Source organism: Cervus elaphus, chromosome 25, assembly GCF_910594005.1.
Source record: "Cervus elaphus chromosome 25, mCerEla1.1, whole genome shotgun sequence".
In the NCBI taxonomy this organism is placed as follows: domain Eukaryota; kingdom Metazoa; phylum Chordata; class Mammalia; order Artiodactyla; family Cervidae; genus Cervus; species Cervus elaphus.
The window spans coordinates 12,180,087-12,201,721 of NC_057839.1; the positions used below are offsets into that span (position 1 = coordinate 12,180,087).

Genomic DNA, 21,635 nt, shown 5'->3' on the forward strand with positions numbered 1-21,635 from the left:
TCAATGTATACATATATTCACTGTAAGATTCTAAATATGTGTGTCACATAAAACTCCACAAATAAAAGAATATGAGCTTCATAATCATGCAGGTCTAGATTCAGATGCATCTATGAACACTCTTGAATCTCTGGGCAAACTACTTACCTACTGATACTTCAGTTCTCCCTTAAGTAAAACGGAAGTAACTATCACGTGTAAAGCAACAGGGGCTAGGATAATGAGCATAATGTATGTAAAAGTAGTAATGTATGCCAAATGCCTACAAATGATGACTGTCATATTACATCATCATATAATAGAAAAAAATGTTAATTCACTCTCTCTTCCCTTCCAACTCCAGGAAAAGGGCAATAAATGCTGTGCTCCTCAATTTAATTCCATTATTACATTCCCTTAAGTAAAAACAGTTTGGCAATATGAACTGAGTTTTTGGATGTTCATATACACTGACCCAATATTTTCACTTTGGAAAATCTATTGCAACGAAATAATCTAAAACACAGGAATTGTTTTATGTATAAGGATGTTCATTGTAGTGTTTATTATAACTGCAAAAATATAATAAAAGAAACCTGCTAACTGTCCAACAGCAAAATGTTTAATTATGAGAAATTCATAAAAATATCATGTGGTCATTTAAAAAGATGCTGACAAAATAATTTCATAGCATGTCAGAATGCTTATGGTGCTAGGTTGAAAAAAGCAAACTAATATTAAAGTCTCAACTGTATAAAAATCAAATAAACTGAGAAAAAATATTGGAAGGAAATGTATCAAAGGGCTTAATCACCTCATGGTCCTGATTGTGATTATTATTTTATGGTTGCTTTCTATAGTTTTCTAAAATACCAATGACCATGTCAAAGATGATGATAATAACAGTTATTATTTATGAAGTGACATGCCAGGCCCAGTTCTAAGAACTTATAGTATTACACTGAAAAGACTTGCTTTGTTTTATAATTTTTACCATTAAAAAGACATGTGTTGATTCAAATCTTGTAGTCTTTCAGATATCAAGTTTCCTTCAGCTTTCCTTCAATTCTGAGTTCAAATATTTGCTCAGCTATCAGGTGCCATTTTGGAATAAGATGTAGCCACCATTTCTGTATTGGTTCTATCTACTGCAGAAAATTCTAAGACAAATCTACACCCTAATTTCCTGTTCTAGTATGTCATTTAACCATTAAGACTCCGGAACTGTTAACATTATTAGACAGTATTTCAAATAATTCTAGTAAGGAGGTCGTGAAATAAGCAAATGTGGCTTCTGAAAACTCCTTCCCACCCTAACACCCATCTGTGTGTGCATTCTAAGTCACTTCGGTCATGTCCTGACTCTTTGGGACCCTATGGATTTAGCCTGTCCATGGCATGTTCCAGGAAAGAATAGTGGAGTAGGTTGCCATGCCCTCCTCCAGGGGATCTTCCTGATCCAGGGACTGAACCTGAGTCTCCTGAGGTTGCTGCATTGCAGGCAGATTCTTTACCACTGAGCCACCAAGGAAGGCCAACACCCATCTACAGAACTATAAATCTACAGTTACCACTTCTGCAAACCTCTGTCTTCCATTGTAAATTCCTCACCCTATACAATCCAGGAGACCTCTCTTACCTGCCAGCACTCACCAGAGAGCTATCATAGCACTGGCTGAATGGAACCAACTAAGAAAGATTTTCAACATCTGGGCAACTTAGCTGTCTCTGATCCTACCTTTCTGAAGGTGGAATTATTCTACACTGTTTCTAAAAACTTCTCACTTTGATTTTCTCAGCTTTTTCACCCTTTTGTTTTTTAGGAACAAGATCTCTTTGAATACCAATATGTATTCAAATATAAATTTTAGGGAAAAATTCATAATTTATATCCTGGGCAAAACAAATAACTCCCACTTATTGCTGTGTTCTTCTCTGCAGTTTACATTTGATAAATTTATTTCATTATATATGTCACATATATGTTATATATATATAATTTGGCTTCCTTTATTACCAAATTCCTTTTCTTAAAAACAGTGTCTGCAGTAATCCAACATGGTTAACTGCAAGCAATTCTTCTAAACATAATACATTTATATTTCAATGCAGTTCATTTATAGGATTTGGAAAAACAGAGTTCATGAGATGGCTTTAACATTATATAAAAAAATTAGTCATAAAAACAATGGATACAAAAAGTTTTGATAACAGAAAGATTTACAACTGGAATCATATATTCACCAAAATCTTATCCTGCTCATAATATATAATGATAATAAGCTATACAACTTTAAAGTATCTTAAGATACTTCTGTGGGGGGAATTCCGTAATTCCCTGAATATCTAGGGTGAAAATGACAACATCAACATCTTTTACCTCTTTTAGGTAAAAGAAAATGGATCACTAGTAGTTCATCAAGCTCTCATTAAATTAGGTGAACTGCCAAACTGTTATGCATTTATGCATTGCATACACTGCAGAATAAAAAAGAAATCTGCACCTTCAAGCTAGTATTTCTCTTTAGCAGTTGCAAGTTTTCAACTTGGTAGAGTCATTCTCTAAGAAGAATAGGTGCAGGAGAGGGTAAAAATGGAAAACAGAATTGATTTCTAAAAAAGGAATCCTCCCCTGATTAAGTATGACTTATTTACCGTTCTAATATGAAAGCTTAGACAAAACAGAGAAACTTAAAATCAAATGTAACTTTTGTTATCCTAAAAACGAGCATGTCAGGACAGCCATTTTACAGTCTTGCATTTTCAAATACCTACTACACGATACAACTTGTATTAAAAAAAAAACTTTCCTTTAGGTAAAAAAACAAACAAACCACCATTTATACACTCATCACTGAAGTTAAAAGCTTCAAGGCAGGATTGCTACTGAGCTTCTTAACACAACTGTCAAAATCAATTTGTGGACAGTCTCCAACTTTAATTTTCTATATTTTTATCTGTGGAAGAACGGAACTGATTAGTGATGGTTAAGGTAACGCGCTTAAAACTATGCAGTCCTTGTACAATCCAGTTGATTCTTAAAATCTGAAAACAAGTTAACAAGCGATTGCTTTCAAAACGAAGAAAACCACTCCCCAAACAGGTTGCTTGTGGCGTGGGTCCGCTTCTCAGCAGCAGTTCCCTGGGGCGTGTTCGCGTGGGAGAAGTACAGAAGGGCAGAAGTGCAAAAACATAGACCCACGCAAAACCCGTAGTCATAAACATTAAAATTATGTAAACATGTCGTGAAACCTCAAGTCCCCAAGGGGAAAAAAGCCGCCTGAAGACAGCGATCAGCCGTCGGAGTGTGGAGGCGGTGGTGCGTGAGGGCCCGGGACGCCGGAGCAGAGGGAGCCGGGCGGGGACAAAGAGCGGGCATCCGGGGCAGCGCCCGACGGTGCCCAGAACCCGCGGGGAACAGCTGTCCCGGGGCAGCGGCTGCGGTCCTCAGGGCCCTCAAACGCCGCGGTTCAAATAGCTCCCTGAGGCGCAGACCTTCTTCCTGCCACCCCTCAGAGCCTACGGGCCCTAATCTCGGACACCTGAAGAGCCCCTCCCGCCCCCTGTCCGGATCCCCAAGGACGCCTGGGCCAGCAGCTGTTGGGCTTAGAACCGCGCCGCCGCCGCCGCCGGGCTCCAAACGGCCAGGGTGGTACCGATGAGGCGGCGGCGCCTCTCCCCGCGGCCGTCAGGCAGCTTGCGAACAGCTTGCCTCGGTTCCCGCCCTCCAGTCAGGGGCCGCGCACCCTCACGCCACCTACCCGGTCCCACACCATCCCAGAGGCCTCCGGCGCTCGGGCCCTCTGCCGAAGCGGCGCTGCCTCCCGTCCGGGGCCTGAAATGGCTGCGGAACAAAGAGAATCTGGGCTCCGGCGAGCGCCGGTCCGATTGGACGGGGGGCGGGGCCCGCCGCGGGAACGTTCGGCGGCGGTCGCCTTGGCAACGGCGCCGGGGCTGGGAAAACCGCGGCCGGGGGACTGAGGGGCCTAAGGCCCTGCGCCTGGCGGCGCGTGGCAGCGGTTTCTAAGCCCGCGCTGCAGCCTCGGGCCTCGGGCCTCGAGCCTCGGCCCGCTGCCGGGCTCCAGCTCGCGCCTCCAGCGGCCGACTCGCGGGCCTGAGCCTCTGGCTCAGGAGGAGCCGCTGCTGACGCTGCTCTGCCCTGTGAGGCCTCGGCCAAAATGGCCCTGCAAGTGTGGCTGCCTCCGAGCACGACGGCCCTTCCCGGGGACCAACTCCAAAGTGACAGCCCAGCCCCGGGAGCCTATTTAATACCGAACGTGCCGCATATTCCACATAATACAGTTCCAGCGCCTCTGGTAAAAAGCAGGAATGGCTTCAATGGACAGATAGGGTGGACGCTTGTCCGCGAATATTACAGGATAGCTTTTGAGGTATGCTGTGTCTAACACATCGACTGCTATGTAGGTGAAATTAAATGCTTTCTAAAATTAGGTTTTACGTCTTCAGGCGTGTGTTCATATAAAAGTGTCGTTTCTTGCTGTTGGAAATAACAGGTTCTCCTCTCCGTAACAGGCCATCATGAGAAATTAAAATGTCTTCTATTTTCTGAACAGAAAAATATTTATACTTTATATAAATAAGTATATAAAGGTAGACGTTTTATATACTCATTTATAATAATGATAGTGAATAGATAAATAGTTCCCTGCCCCACATTATTCTTACATATAAATTTACTATATATGAATATTTTAAATTTGCATAGCTAGATCATTATTTCCTAAGGTGAGGATGCCGCTGATAATATTCTTCCTCACGTGGTCAATGTGTGTAAAAATACCAGCAGTTTTGACTATCCTACTTGCAAATGCTGTATACATTATGTTTTGAAAATGTGTGGTGGTTGTTGCCTTCCAGGTATATTCTAGATAAAATTGTAGTACCAATACTGGAAAGTGTTTTTTGATACTGAGACATCTTATTTGTTAATAAACTTGTTAATTTTCATTTGCAACAACAATCATTTTATGAAAGAATGTTTATTTAACTTAGACTTTGAGTAGAAAAGGAGCTTTTCTATCATTAGAAAATTGAACATAGAAGAAAAAATATTTTAAATAACTAAAATATTTATAATTATGATTAACATTTTCTAACGGTAATTCTGGGAGGCTGCCTCATCAGCCTACAAATTCAATAGCAGTTGCATGCAGTAGTGTGAAGCAAAAAGAGGCCCCTGAAATAGGAATAGATTACCAAGAAAAAAAATCTTAATGTCAAACTTCCTAACTGATAGTTCAGTATATCTGCAGGGATATTTATCCAAAATATGTATATTTATCCAAATAACAAATGGTATATTTCTGCGTTTGAGAAGTCCTGTCATGGAATAGGGAGCCTTGTTCTCTACAAATCAGGGTGTATGTGGTACTTGTATGCTACTTTGCTAAAGAAAAATAACAGAAATACTTTTAAAATGTGTAGGATTAGCAACTAATGACAGGTGTAAAGATATATTGATTAAGCAATTACTAAGGAATTTGCCTAACTAATAGTTTGGAAATAGTTGAATTAGAAGTAAAGTATTATTTAATGTATGTGAGAAGATTTATTGAGCAAGGTATTTCGAAAGGAAAAAATACTGATTATCAATGTTTTGAAATTGAGACTAGGCAAATTAAATATCCATTCTTTTATAAAATGTAAATGATTCTTAAATGAATTAAAATTTTATTAAAATTTTATTAAAATTAAAATGAATTAAAATTTTAATATAAAATAGTTCTCTATTGGATACAGAGATATTTAGACATGTAGGCTTTTAATATTTGTCCTTTAAGTTAAATTAAAAATACATGTTTTAAACAGTAAATCTTATCATTAACCAGGATTTATTAACACAATTTATTTTATTTTAAATTTCCTGTTATTTTTTCCTCTTGGCACAATTAACCAAATGAAGTAGCATCTAATCCAGGGGTGTTTTCTCTTTACACCCAAATACAGTACAACATTGCTCATGTGATAAACTTTTAAGAATTGTTGGTATTTTAAATGACATATACTGAAATTAAAAATAGTAAATAAACTTTGAGTTTAACTTCAGAACCATTACAGATATCATATTTTAAATTTCTGTATTAAAATTTATTTTTTAGGTAAAAACATGACCATGATAAAATCAAGGCATGATAGAAGTTACAAAATAGCATTAAGGGAGAAAACATACCTATAAGCTTTCACCTTGGAAAGAAAAGATGCTTACTCTGTAGGTTGTAGCACTGTTAAAACAAGCATGAATCTCAGAAGCAGAGGCTCTGTATGCACTTACAGACACTTTCAGTGTGGTCCTTCTGAGCGTCACTTTGTCTTAAACAGGATTAAATAAGATAAAGTATATTAGGAGCTCATTAGCAGAGTGCCTGACAGATAGTTGGAGGGCAATAAAAGATAGTATTATTAGGTATTAATGCATATAAAAGAGCAGATGTTTGAGAAGGAGGAATGGTTATTGAAAAGATAATAGGTCTGGAAATCCAGAAATTGTTAAATACTTTTAATAGTCAATTATTAGTGAGTATATAGAAACTCAGTAAGATAACTGAAACTATCTATTAGATACAGGGAAGCTTCTAAAATAGAAAACTTCCAAGAAATGCTTCCATTTTACACTTCTGGAAAGTTGTGGATTCTCACTAGATCCTTTAACACTAGGTAGTTTAAGGAATTGCCTTCCATAGCAATATGTTCAGATTGGCAATAAGGTAAAAACATTTAAAAAACAATTATATAGAGGAATTTAATTCAAATGTTGGAAAAAGACAGTAGTATTCAATATTCAAATATTTGTAAATAATCTATAAGCATTTCTCACTTAAAGCAAACCCAATTTATAGTTTGAATGTACAGAAGAGATATACAAGGGAATTATTATTAACTAGGAAAAGATTAACTTCAAAGTTCCTTTAACTATTAATATCTCCTAGTGATTAAAATATGATTCTATTTATAAAAATGTCTACTTAGACTTCTGCTTCTGGGAAGATGGAATAGACCACTACTTTTTGCTCTTCTCACAAAGTACAGCTGAAATCCTTGAACATTACACACAAAACAAGCATACATTTTACACATAAAGCATTACACATATGTTACACATAAAACATCCATGAAAGAGAGAAAACAGACCAGCTAAGGTCCTGGAAACCCAAGGAATACAAAAATTAGTTACCTGAGTTTTCTTTTTGCCTCATAGATCCCAGACTTGAAATTGAAGAAGCTGGCTACTTGGAAGCATCTATGGTGCAGACCAAGAAAGACCCAAGAAAATATTCCTCTCTTTAGCTGAAGGACCAGTAAAGGGGCGGTATAGCAGACAGAAAACATTTAGACAATAAATGCTCTACTCCAGACAAAAACTATGAAAAAAATATGACTCCTCCTGTCCCCTAATTCATGCTAGCAAAGGTCTGGTGGAGAGCCTAGACTTTCACCTCAACTTCCCCTTGCCTCTTCTGGTGACAGAGAAGGTTAAGTAGGGAGTTAGGACATTCATCCCACTAACCAGTAATGGGAAGCCTCCTACCGTGGGTGTCAGTGGAGGCCAAATAGGGAACTTGGACTTCTTCCCCAACCTGGCAGTAATGAGGTGGTGCCTACTCCCCACCCCCACTTCCACTTGGAATGCTGTGTCAGAAAAAGCCAACTAAAATAAAAGATTTAAATAAGATCTAAAATCTCATAGTACAATACCCTCAATATCTAGATTTCACCTGAAAATCAATGATCATTTAACAAAGTAGGAAGATTTCAAACTGTATATAAAAAAGACAATAAATGATAAAACCAAGATGAGAGGGTTGTTAGAATATCTGACAAAGATTTTAAAGCAGACAGAGAAATCTGAGAAATGCTTCTCTGAACAGCTATAAAAACACTTGAGACAGAAAAAGAAAATCTTCAGCAAAGTAATAGGAGGTATTAAAAAGAACCAATGGAAACTTTAGAACTAAGAATTTAATAATTAACTAAGATCATGGCATCTGGTCCCATCATTTCATGGCAATAGAAGGGGAAAGGGTGGAAGCAGTGACAGATTTCTTCTTGTGCTCTAAAATCACTGCGGATGGTGACTGCAGTCATGAAATTAGAAGATGATTGCTTCTTGGAAGGAAAGCTATGACAAATCTAGACAGTGTATTAAAGTGCAGAGACATCATTTTGCCAACAAAGGTCTGTATAGTCAAGGCTATAGTCTTTCCAGTAGTCGTGTATGGATGTGAGAGCTGGAACATAAAGAAGGCAGAGTGCTGAAGAGTTAATGCTTTTGAACTGTGGTGTTGAGAGTCCCTGGACTTCAAGGAGATCAAACCAGTCGATGCTAAAGGAAATCAACCCTGAATACTCATTGGAAGGACTGGTGCTGAAGCTGAAGCTCCAATACTTTGGCCACCCGATGCGAACAGCCGACTCATTGGAAAAGACCCCAATGCTGGGAAAGATTGAATGAAGGCAGAAGGAGAAGAGGGTATCAGAGAGTGAGATGATTGGATGGCATCACCAATTTAATGGACATGAACTTGGGGAAACTCTGGGAGGTGGTGAAGAACAGGGAGGCCTGGCATACTGCAGTCTGTGGGGTCACAAAGAGTCATATGTGACTTGGTGACTGAACAACAACAGAAAACTAAGTGGATGGGTTTAACAACACAGTGGAGGAGTACAAGGAAAGAATCAGTGAACCTGTAGGTAGATAAATAGAAATTATCCAATCTAACAATAGAAAGAAAATAGATTTTGTTTTTTAAAAAAATGAGCAGAGTTTCATGGAGTTAAGTGACTAACTAAAGATCTAACATTCATGTCATCAGGGTCCTGGAAAGAGAAAAGAAAGAAGGTGGGCCTAAAAATACTCAAAGAAATAATGGCTGAAAACTTGGGAAATTTGACAAAAGACATAAATCTATAGCGTATAATCAGTGAAGGTCCCCAAACAGCTAAATGAGGTGTTTTCAACAAATAGTGCTGGGACAACTGAGTATTCATATGCAAAAGGGTAAAATTGGACCCCTACCTTGTACCATTTACAAAATTTAACTCAAAATGGATCATAGAACTAAATTTAAGAGCTAAAACTATAAAATTCTTGGAAGAAAACATGGAAGTAGATATTTGTACCTTGTGTTAGGAAAAGACTTCTTAGATATGACACCAAAAGCATAAGCAACAAAAGAAAATACTAGATAAATTGGACTTAAATAAAATTTAAAACTTTTGTGCTTCAAAGGATACCATAAAGAAAGTGAAAAGTCTACCCACAGAAAGGGAAAAAGATATTTGCAAGTCACATATCTGATAGACTTCTTCTAGAATAAACAACTCATATTTCAATAATATAAAGACAAATAATCTAGTTTAAAATAGGCAAAAGATCTGTATAGGCATCTCTCCAAATAAGACACATAGATTGCCAATAAGCATTTGAAAAGATGCTCAATCTCATTAGTTATTGTTCAGTTGCCCACTCACGGGCAACTGGGCAAACTAGACTTTGTGACCCCATGGGCTATAGCATGCCAGACCTCCCTGTCCCTCACCGTCTCCCAGTTTGTCCAAGTTCAGGTCCATTGCTTTGGTGATACCATCCAGCCATCTCATCTTCTGACAGCTAACTCATTGGAAAAGACCCTGATGCTGGGAAAGATTGAAGACTGAAGAAGAGGGCACCAGAGGCCTCTGACACCCTCTTCTTCTGCCTTCAATTTTTCCCAGCTTCGGGGCTTTTCCAATGAGTCATCTGTTTGCATCAGATGACTGAAATACTGGAGCTTCAGCTTCAGCAGTATTCAGGGTTGATTTCCCTTAAGACTGACTGGTTTGATCTCCTTGCTGTCTAAGGAGTCTTCTCCAGCACCACAGTTTAAAGGCATCAATTCTTTGGTGCTCTGCCTTCTTTACAGTCCAGCTCTCACAACCGGATGTGACCACTGGGAAGACCACAGCCTTGACTATGTGGATGTTCGTCGGCAGAGTAATGTCTCTGCTTTTCAACACACTGTCTAGGTTTGTTATCACTTTCCTGCGAAGAAGCAATCATTTTCTGATTTTATGGCCACAGTCACCATCCTCAGTGATTTTAGAGCTCAAGAACAGGAAATCTGTCACTACTTCCACCTTTTCCCCTTCTATTTGCCATGAAGTAATGGGGTCAGATGCCATGATCTTAGTTTTTTTTAAATATTTAATTTTAAGCTGGCTCCTCCTTCACCCTCATCAAGAGGCTCTTTAGTTCCTTTTCACTTTCTGCCATTAGAGTGGTATCATCTGCATATCCCTTATGGCAGAAAGTGAAGAAGAACTAAAGAGCCTCTTGATGAAAGTCAAAAAGGAGAGTGAAAAAGTTGGCTTAAAGCTCAACATTCAGAAAACTAAGATCATGGCATCTGGTCCCATCATTTCATGGCAAATAGATGGGGAAACAGTGGAAACAGTGGCTGACTTTATTTTTTGGGGCTCCAAAATCACTGCAGATGGTGATTGCAGCCATAAAATTAAAAGACGCTTACTCCTTGGAAGGAAAGTTATGACCAACCTAGACAGCATATTAAAAAGCAGAGACATTACTTTGTCAACAAAGGTCTAGTCAAGGCTATGGTTTTTACAGTAGTCATGTATGGATGTGAGAGTTGGACTATAAAACAAAGCTGAGTGCTGAAGAATTGATGCTTTTGAACTGTGGTGTTGGAGAAGACTCTTGAGAGTCCCTTGGACTGCAAGGAGATCCAACCAGTCCATCCTAAAGGAGATCAGTCCTGGGTGTTCATTGGAAGGACTGATGTTGAAGCTGAAGCTCCGATACTTTGGCCACCTGATATGAAGAACTTATTGGAAAAGACCCTGATGCTGGGAAAGATTGAGGGCAGGAGGAGAATGGGATGACAGAGGATGAGATGGTTGGATGGCATCACCAACACAATGGACATGGGTTTGAGTGGACTCCGGAAGTTGATGATGGACAGGGAGGCCTGGCGTGCTGCGGTACATGGGGTTGCAAAGAATCAGGAATGACTGAGCGACTGAACTGAACTGAACTGATCTGCATATCTGAAATTGTTGATGTTTCTCCCGCCTATCTTATTTCCACCTTGTAAGTTATCCACCTGGCATTTCTCATGATGTGCTCAGTGTATAGGTTAAATAAACAGAGTGACAGCAGACAGCCTTGGCATAATCCTTTCTCAATCCTGAACCAATCAGTTGTTCCATACAGGGTTCTAACTGTTGCTTCTTGACCCACATGCAGGTTTCTCAGGAGACAGGTAAGATGGTCTGGTATTCCTTTCTCTAAGAATTTTCCACACTTTGTTACGATCCACACAGTTAAAGGCTTTAGCATAGTCGATGAAACAGGTGGATATTTTTCTGGGATTCTGTTGCTTTCTCTGTGATCCAGCAAATGCTGGCAATTTGGTCCCTGGTTCCTCTGCCTTGTCTAAAACCAGTTTGGACATCTGAAAGTTCTTGGTTTGCATAATACTGAAGCCTAGTGTGCAAGATTTTAAGCATGACCTTACTAGCATGGGAGATGAGTGTAATTGTCCAATGGTTAGAACATTCTTTAGTACCAAACTTCTTGGGAATTGGGACGAGGATTGACCTTTTCCAGTCCTGCGGCCCCTGCTGAGTCTTCCAGATTTGTTGACATATTGAGTGCAACATTTTGGCAGCATCATCCTTTAGGGTTTTGAATAGCTCTGTTGAAATTCCATCATATCCACTAGCTTTATTGACAGCAGTGCTTCCTAGGGTCCACTTGACTTCACACTCCGGAATGTCTGGTTCTGGGTAACTGACCATACCATCATAGTTATCCAGTTCATTAAGCTCTTTTTTGTACAGTTCTGTGTATTCTTTCTATCTCTTCTTGATTTCTTCTGTGTCTACTAGGTCTCTACCATTTCTGTCCTTTATTGTGCCCATCTTTGGGTGAAATGTTCCCTTGATATTTCCAATTTTCTTGATGAGATCTCTAGTCTTAGCTATTAGGGAAATGCAAATAAAAACAAGATACCACTCCACATGTACTAAGATAGCCATAGTAAGAAGCATAGATAATAATAAGTACTGACAAGGATGTGGGGAAGGGGGAAGGGATGTAAAATGCTAATCTTGCTTTGGGAAACAGTTTGGCATTTCTTCAAACAGAGTTACCATATCTTCCAGAAATTCCATTCCCAATGGAAATGAAAACATGTCTCCACAAAACGTGTGCACAAATATTCATAGCAGCATTATTTGTATTCAAATGTCCATCAATTGATTGATGAATAAACAAAATTAGTATATCCACACAATGGAATATTAATTGGTATTAAAAAATGAATAAAGTATTAATACATGCTACAATTTGAGTGAACCTTGAAAACGTTTTGCTAAATGAAAGAAACCAGTACTGGGGACTGTGTATTGTATAATCAGATTTATATGAAATATCTAGAATAAGCAAATTTACAGAGACTCAGTAGATTAGGAGTTTCCAAAGATTGGAGGGGAAATCGAGAGTGACTGCTGATAGGTATCAGGTTTCTTTGGAGAGGATAAAAGCAGTCTAAAATTAGATAGTGGAGGTTACACAACCTCATGAATACACTGCAAAACACTTTATTGTAAACTTTAAGAGGGGAAATTTCATGATATATAAATTATGTCTCAGTAAAGCTGTTATTTAAAAAAATAAAAATGAAATCCAAATAGGATTAATCAAACAAAAAGAAAATCCATGTCAAGACACATGGTTCAACTTGTAAAAATGTAAAGGAAAAAACTGAAAGCTTAGGGAACAAGAAATGACACCTTACCTAAAAGATAATATGAATGACAGTGATTTTCACACCACAAACTATGGAGGCTGAAAGGAAATAATACTGTTTTTCAAGTGTTGAAAGAACGATCAACCGAGAATCCTATATTCAGCAACAATACCTTTTTAAGGAATGAAGGAAAAAATCACAATATTATCAGATGAAGGAAAATTAAGAGATCTTGTCACTAATAGACTTTTTTCTAAAAGAATGGTTAAGGGAAGACCCTAAACAGGATGGAAAGTATAAAAGTAGGAATATAGGATCATTGGTAAGAAAGAACAGGTTAAACAAAAATATAGGTAAATATAATAGATTTCCTTTCTTCTTGAGTTTTCTAAACTTTATTTGGTGGCTGAAGCAAACATTATAACATTGTCTGATGTCATTCTGAATGTAGTTTGAGGAAATATTTAAGACAATTGTATCATTAAAGGAAAGGTAAAGAAGCATAAAGGGAAATACTGTTTCTATACTTCGTACATTTCTGAGTATACAGGTGCTGTCATTTTACCAGTTCAAGTGAAGTGTAGAAACATTATATATAGAAACATATATATATATTTCTAATTATACTCATATATATGTGCACATATGGGGCTTCCCTGATGGCTCAGATGGTAAAGAATCTGCCTGCGGTGCAGAAGACTTGTATTTGATTCCTGGATAGGGAAGATCCCCTGGAGAAGGCAATGGCAACTCACTTCAGTGTTCTTGCCTGGGAAATCCGATGGACAGAGGAGCCTAGTGGGCTGCAGTTCCTGGGGTTGCAAAGAGTCAGACAAGATTGAGTGGCTAATACACTTTCTTTCATATGTGTATGTAATTTAAATAAATATATGTGTATATAATGTAATACCTAAAGCAACCAGTAAATAAGCTATATAAAGAGATACACGAAGAAACATTACAAGCAAATCTATATGGAATTCATAAAATGTGTGAGTAACCCGCAGGAAAATTAAATAACAATAATAATAATAAAGAACAGACAGAAAACAAGAAATAAAATGACAGCCCTAACATATCAATTACATTAAACATAAATGTATTTTGATTGGCAGGAGTGGATTAAAATCATGACCCAAGTATGTTTACAAGAAACTCGCTTCAAATATGATATAAGCAGGTTTAAAATAAAAAGAAATAATGAAGAGCAGAAATCACTGAAACTGAACATAGAAAAACAATAAGGAGACTCAATGAAACAAAATGCATCTGGGGTAAAACAATCAATACAATTGAAAAACCTCTAGTAAGACTGAAAAAGAAGACACAAATTACTGAAAACTCAGGAATGAAATGGCATATCACTACAGACACTGCAGAAATCAAATGGATGATAAAGGAATATTATGAACAACTTTGCACACATACATTTGAGAATGTAGATTAAATATACCAATTCCTTGAAAAATTCTAGCTACCATAACTTACCAACATAAAACAGATTATTTGAAATAACCTTATAACTATTAAGGAAATTGAATTCATAATTTAAAAACTCTTCCAAAAGAAATCTCCAGGCCCAGATGGTTTCACTGGAGAGTTCTACCAAGCATTTAAAGAATTAATACCAATTATACACAATCTGTCCTAGAAAAAGAGGTGAAAACACTTCTCAACCCATGTGGTATAGTTACTGTTACACTGATACCAAAACCAGACAAAAATAGTATAAAAATGAAAACTACAAACCAGTATCTCTCAGAGACTCAAACATAGACTCAACATAGACTCAAATATTCTTAACAAAATAGTAGAAACGAAATTCTACTAATATAAAAATAATTATATACCATGACCAAGTGGGGTTTATTTCAGGGATTAAAGGCTAAATCAGTTTTCAGAAACCAATCAACATTAGTCATCAGAGACACGCAAATTAAACCACAGGTGAGAAGATATCCCTACATACTCATCTGAATGGCTGAAACTGAAAAAATGTGACAATACCAAAATCTGATGAGAATTCAGAGAAACTGAATCACTCCTACATTGCTATCGGGAATATAAAATGGTATGGTCCCTGTGGAAAACAGTTTGGCACTTTCTTAAAAAACGAAACATGCGACTACTGTATGAGCATTTGTCTATATGAGCACTCTTGAACATTTATCCCAGAGAAATAAAAACTTCCTTTCACACAAAACCTGTCCATGTACAATTATAGCAGCTTTATTTATAATACCCCAAACTGGAAACACCTCAAATGTTCTTCAATGAATGAATGGTTAATGAAACTGTGGTATATTCATAATACTACTCAGTATGTGGAATATTACTCAGCAATAAAGAGAAACAAATTATTGATATACACAGCAACTTGGATGAATCTCCAGAGAATGATGAGTGAAAAAATCCAATCCATGGTTTCTGCTAGCAAAGTTCCTTCTCTCTGTTTGATTTTCCTCTTGCCTTCTCTAACCAGTATCTTCAACTTCTGCCTCTCCATTGGATCAAAAACCTTTCCAAAATTTAACTGGATATGACTTTAATGTTTCTAAAAGTTGTGGGGTTCCTAGTAAAGGAAGAATTCAAGATTTCATCAAGTTTGAAAGTTGTCTTGTGGTTGAAGTGAGAATTCATCTGTGTATCTTAAGGGCCAAAGAAACACACCATCCAATCAAGTCATCAATCAGAATAAAAGTTGCAGACTTCAGTGAACAGACTAGGGCTGCTTACTAAGTGGAGTTTGGATGCCCAATGAGCAATCCTTCTGCCAAGTTATGAAGAACCTATTGTAAACTGTAAATAGGGACCAGTATGTTCCATCAGGGTTTCTGAGACAACTCTAGTCAGTGTCCTGGCTTGAAATTTCTAGTCATTATGCAATCTCAAACAAGCTAAGAATGAAATATGTTAGGATTACTCGGCCACAAGTGACAGAAAACTTCTAACAAGATAGTAATTTATCTTTCACGTCAACAAAGGCAGTTCGCAGCTGGTCTGGAAGATTCATAATTATCAGATGTAGGCTTCTCCATCTTGCTACTTTTCCATCCTTTATATGAAGCCCCTTTCTCATGGTCTGGAATGGAATACCAGATTTCAGCTTAGCCATTTACAACCACAACCCAGTCATTGGGAAAGCGGGGTGGGGAAGAAAAAAAGGAGAGATATAAGAACCTCCCTTTCAAAAAGTTTAACACACCACTTTCATTTGTCATTAGCTAGAACTTTGTCTCTTGTTATATGACACATACCTAGCTTAGCATTTGGGCTTAACTCCATTCCCAAAGAAAAGTCTAAGTTTTCTTCTCACTCCAGTCCAAAGCCTGACTCCAAGAAGTTGGGTTCTATCATTCTCAAAACCTCCCCAATGGCTTCCAATAACTCTTAGAATTAAACCCTTATCATAGCTGTAAAGCCCTACATGATCTGGCCCTTGATGACCTCCTCTTTCTGACCTCCTCTTCTTTAGGTTTCCCTGATGGCTCAGACGGTAAAGAATTTGCCTGCAATGCAGGAGACCCAGGCTCGATCCCTGAATTAGGAAGATCCCCTGGAGAAGGGAATGGCAACCCACTCCAGTATTCTTGCCTGAAGAATTTCATGGACAGAGGAGCCTGGTGGCCTACAGTCCATGGGGTTGCAAAAAGTCAGATATGACTGAGCGACTAACACTTTCTACCTGTTAACTGGGTTCCAGCTAAACTGTTCCTCAACCACAGTGAGCTCTCCACCTCAGAATCCCTATATTTGCCGTTTCCTCTGCTGGATTGCTGTCTCCCTCGGACATAGCACAATGATCCCTCTTCTTCAGATCTCAAAGATCCTGCTAGATACTATTCCTCGATCACCTTATTAAACGTCTATCTTCTTACCTCTATCTTCTTACCATTTTATTCATTGCATGTATCAGTATCTAAAATCATATTCTCTGTTCATTTGAGGATCTCTTTCACTAAAATGTGGACTCCATTAGAGTGGGAACTTTGTCTTTCTTACAGCAATCATATTCTCAGTATAAAGAAGAATGCCAGATATAAAGTAGGCACTCAATAAATAGAGAGTAGATAAATAAATGGATGAATGGATGACTAACTTGGTGAAACATTGAGAACCTAACTCCTTGGCTTTGTTTCCATGCTCACTGAGCAACCTTCTGATTATAACTTAATTTCCCAGAAAAATTTGATTATTGGAGAAACAACATTCTAATCATATTTGGACATTGGCTGATATTCTGGTTCTAATGCATGTTTCTCCCCACATTTTGTTAATGAGAGTTTGCTCCTAAAAGGTAGATGAACCGTTGTATTTAGAGTCTTTACAGATGACCCTTTATCTTGTTTTGCACCTTCTGTTGGAATGACACTGAGGACCCCCCACTTGGGCCATGGTAACCCCATCAAAACCCCATCTAGTTAAGGGTGCTGTGTGAGGCCCTGTTGAGGGACAGCCCTGCTCCCTTTTTAGTATTTCTATGTTTATTTTTTTATCAATTTATAGAACTTTTGAGGAACCATCTATCAAGAGACACATATTACCAACTTACCATTTACTTCCTCTCCTATACCCTCACATTACAACTTTGATGTAGTTTTGAGGAATAGTGATCACAGAGATTAGAGGTGAAGCTTTAGTTCCAGGCATATCTAGATTCAGATGGCTTTGTCATCTTGGAGATGTCAGTTGACCTTTGGGATCCTTGGTTTCCTTATCTGTGTGATGAAAATATAAGTTGTGCCCATCTACTAGGGTTGTTGAGAGGACTAAGCTTGTAAAGAATTTGTCACAGCACCACGCTGTGCTTACAAAGTAAGCACTCAGTAAATGCCAGCTATTTGGAATGAGTAATAATTTTTCCAGGGGAGTTGAAAATACTTCTAATTATACTAGCATTGAGCCTCCCAGGTAGCTCAAACAGTTAAGAATCTGCCTGCAATGTGGGAAACCCGGGTTCAATCCCTGGGTCAAGAAGATCCCCTGGAAAAGGGCATGGGCTCCCACTCCAGCATTCTTGCCTGGAGAATCCCATGGCTAGAGGAGCCTGGTGGGCCACAGTCCATGGGGTTGCAAAGAGTTGGACATGACACGTACTAACACACACTAACACACACATGCTAACATTATTAACAGTATAATAGAGGAATGTGAACTTTTTTCTTTAAAAATGTTTATTTTTTTGATAAATGTTTTGAGTGTTTGTGTTACACTCTACTAAAGAGGAGTTGGGCAGGTTGTCTAACCCCAACAAGGCAGAAATAATGGCAAATAGTGGCAAAACTTAACTAGAATGCTACCTGAAGGGATCTCATATCCAGCTCTCTTAAAGGGGAGTTGAGCAGATTGTCTAATCCCAACAAGGGAGAAATAATGGCAAATAGTAGCAAAACTTAAGTAGAATGCTACCCAAAGTGATCTTATATCCAGCTCTTTTATGAAAGGCATGGATAGAAGAGATATCCTCCTCTCACCTCTTGGAGGATGTTAATCAGAGTTAAAAAAAAAAACAAAACTAAAGTTTTCTTCTATTGCCTGCATCCCACCCCCACCCCACAGCAGGTTCTTTTTCTTCTGTTCATTTTTGTCTTTGCCTTTCATTTTGAAGCTTTCCTTAAGGGTCTGGTGAGACTGGCTCTTCATTCAGACAGTTTCATTAATAAGAATAAGGCCCTGTAAGCTCTGTTGTGATGGAGGAATTTGTGGACAGGAGGCCTTCCCTGATGGCTCAGAGGGTAGAGGCTCTGCCTGTGATGCAGGAGACACTGGAGACACTAGTTCGATCCCTGAGTCGGGAAGATCACCTGGAGAGGGAAATGGCAACCCACCCCAGTATTCTTGCCTAGGGAGTCCCATGGACAGAAGAGCCTGGCGGGCTACGGTCTCTGGAGTCACAAGGAGTCGGACACGACTGAATGACTAAGCATGGACCTCTCCTCAGTGATGAGGCGCTGAGACAGCTTTTGTGACAACAGCTTCCCTGGTGCCTTGATTGGGAGAGATGAGCATGGCTCCTAGTGTTCTAGGACCTGGAACAGGTTATAGGGATGGAAGTAAGAGGTCCCATTGTTCATTGTGCCTAAATTGATTAGTCCTTTATTTTCATTTTGGTGCCACATCCTTGTGCTCTACTGTGCCTGGATTCCTCTAGTCTGGGGCCTGTCTGGTTCAATTGCCATAGAGAATAAACCTGCCATTTTCTTAACATGAGACAAGGATTAGTTGTCATGTTGCTTCATGGGGTAGGATAGGGTTCCAGTGATTTTTTTCAATTAGTTCTCCTGTTGTCAGTGCATCTCTGCCTCTTTCAATACCTTCAGTTCCTCAGCCCTTCCTAAGTTCCATGGAGAGACTCAGCTTGTTTCAGTTTGGTGTCAGGCATTTTGATTTCACATTTCTCTTCTCTTTTAAGCCAGTTTCCACTTCTTCATCTACTTTCTGTCTCCACAAATTTGTTAATGAAGTTTAACATTTCTTGTCTGCTGTTGCATCTTTCCAGCTGTCCTTGTGCTTGTGAATTAGATCTTTGAAAAATTTTCCTTTGCTGTCATTTTCAGGAGATTTCAGAAAAGAGAAAAATATGTCTAAAAGTTAAACTAGAATTTTTTATTCTACTTTTTAAAAGTAACTGTTAGATGTTACACTGGACACGGTTTCATTTTTAATTTTGAGTGAGAGACTATTTTAATGTATGTAATTTTGAGTCAGTAGGTTGGCAACTGGGAATTAAATATTCTAAAAATTAAATGTAGGTTTAATTCCAGTGACATTTTGGGAGTTAGTGTTATGATTTTGCTATAGACCATGGGGTAGTACATGAGATTGGTGCCAATAAACTGCCATATAATTTTCCATGTTTTGTATGTCATGAAAATTCTTCATAAGATTAATTTACAAATGGATCAGCAGCTTTCATAGAACACAGACAGTCTGTTCAGAAAGATTTATATTTTTAAACACAGATTGCTGTAGCAAAATTTATAGATTAAATATATATGCATATCTTTAAAAATGAATCATCCCTTGAGACAGAAAACGGGAAAGTCTTTTTCTAACTTTTATTTTCTGCACCAGAAATTTTGGGGTCATAATATCCAAGCATCCAAAGAATTCCACCAAACCATGGGGACTTTCTGCTACAAAGTTATTCATAAATTTTAAAGCAATAAAATGTATCCTACTACAGGCTTCTCTTGGGGCTCTGAAATTACATGTGTGCTGGCCTGGCTCCTTTCCCCCACCTTCTTCTGCATTTTTAGTTCAGTTTTCAACTGCATCTCTCAGCTATTACTTTTGTTTTGTCCTTTCCTCAGTGTTCACTGTTGTTCTTCCTTTAGGAGTCACTAGATTGGCAGTTTGTCAAAAGACCAATGTGTGAGTCTGTGTGTTATGCTTTTCCTAGCACTTCTGTTGGGGCAGATTTAAAGAATTCTAAAAATGAGGGCTGTCTCTTCTCTAGCTGGCTTGAAGTAGAAGTGGTAATTTGGATTTGCTTTGCTTATGCTGGTAATGATTGTACAGTCAGAGAAATGAATTGTAAGGCATGACAGCTCTGCCTGCATTTCCCAAGACTTGTGTTGCCTATGGGGGTAAACATATCTCATGGTCCCTAAGGACTGAATAGAAGGAAAGCTTTCTAATCTTGGAATTGGATTTTTCTGTGAGGATATGTATTCACATATATCAGAAAGAAAAACCATTAGGGAATTTTATCATGAAGTACATATAAACTGATAAGACATCTAGAAAATCAAAACAAGGAATATTTCAATAATAGCTGTGGATATGCTATTAATTTGTGTCCCTTATCGCCTTTTCCATTTTCTCATTAACGCTTTTTTTTTCTATGCCAGTTAGCAATGTGTGTGCATGTGTGCTAAGTCGCTTCAGTCGTGTCTGACTCTTTGTGACCTCATGGCTTTAGCCTTCCAGGCTCCTCTCTCCGTGAGATTCTCCAGGCAAGAATACTGGAGTGGGTTTCCAGGTACTCCTCTAGGAGATCTTCCTGACCCAGGAATCTAACCCATATCTCTCACATTTCCTCCATTGACAGGCAGGTTCTTCTAGCGTCACCTGGGAAGACTCCAGTTAGCAATATTTTTGCTCAAATAATTTGTGTTCCTTCCTCAGACGGACTTTCCAATACTATGTGAAGGGCATATTTACATTTTTACAAATGGAATTTGGGTTGCTGAGAAAAGAGGATGTCATCACATTGCTATTTTGATAATTTACCATGATTCTAGCATCTTGTTTGGTTCAAAGGATTATTTCTTATAAAGTATCACACAGTTCCCCCCCATCTACTCTCCTCAACATCTCAGTAGATGGAAGTACCTATATACAAGTACAACAGTATATATTATATACTGTAATATATATTACTATTGTTTACATACATATATATTATTGAATTGTGTCTATAGAATTTATTTACAGGAAACTGTATTACTCTGTGTAACAATCTGAAGGAGGAAGGCTCTATAACTAAAGAAATAAGGTGAAAATATCTCTAAGTAATACAGGTCAATTTTAGCTGGAGAATGTACTTCTTTTAGTAGTTGAGCTAATGGAAATCTTTCAATTTAAAAGAAAGGAGGATTGTGAGCAGATGACTCAAGGCAGCATTACAGAAGTCACGGAGATGGACAGGGCTAAGTGATCATCCCTGGCAGGGAGATTAGCTGAAGACGAGAGAGTTCAATTTATTTGTAGAGAAGTTGTGTCACTTTAGATCTGGGGGTTGGGGAGGAAGGCAAGCAAACCAGATTTTGATTGGTTTGGCAAAAAGAACTTATTGAAAGTATACTGGAGTATTTCTAAAAAAAAAAAACAAAAAACTAAACTACTCATTCTAGTGATTGGAATACAGCTTGTGTATGGAGC

The 21,635-nt window shown here is 38.3% G+C and overlaps 1 protein-coding gene across 1 annotated transcript in view; it reads right to left on the reverse strand.

Annotated features, from left to right (window-relative positions):
- The window catches only part of TNPO1 (transportin 1), an 89,682-nt gene extending 85,797 nt beyond the window's left edge, over positions 1 to 3,885 (reverse strand). Inside the window, exon 1 of the mRNA XM_043887113.1 lies at positions 3,741 to 3,885. Within this exon, the coding sequence (XP_043743048.1) occupies positions 3,741 to 3,755 (15 nt within the window). The 5' untranslated portion in view covers positions 3,756 to 3,885. The remainder of the gene's footprint in view (positions 1 to 3,740) is intronic.
- Between the last annotated feature and the right edge of the window lie 17,750 nt (positions 3,886 to 21,635).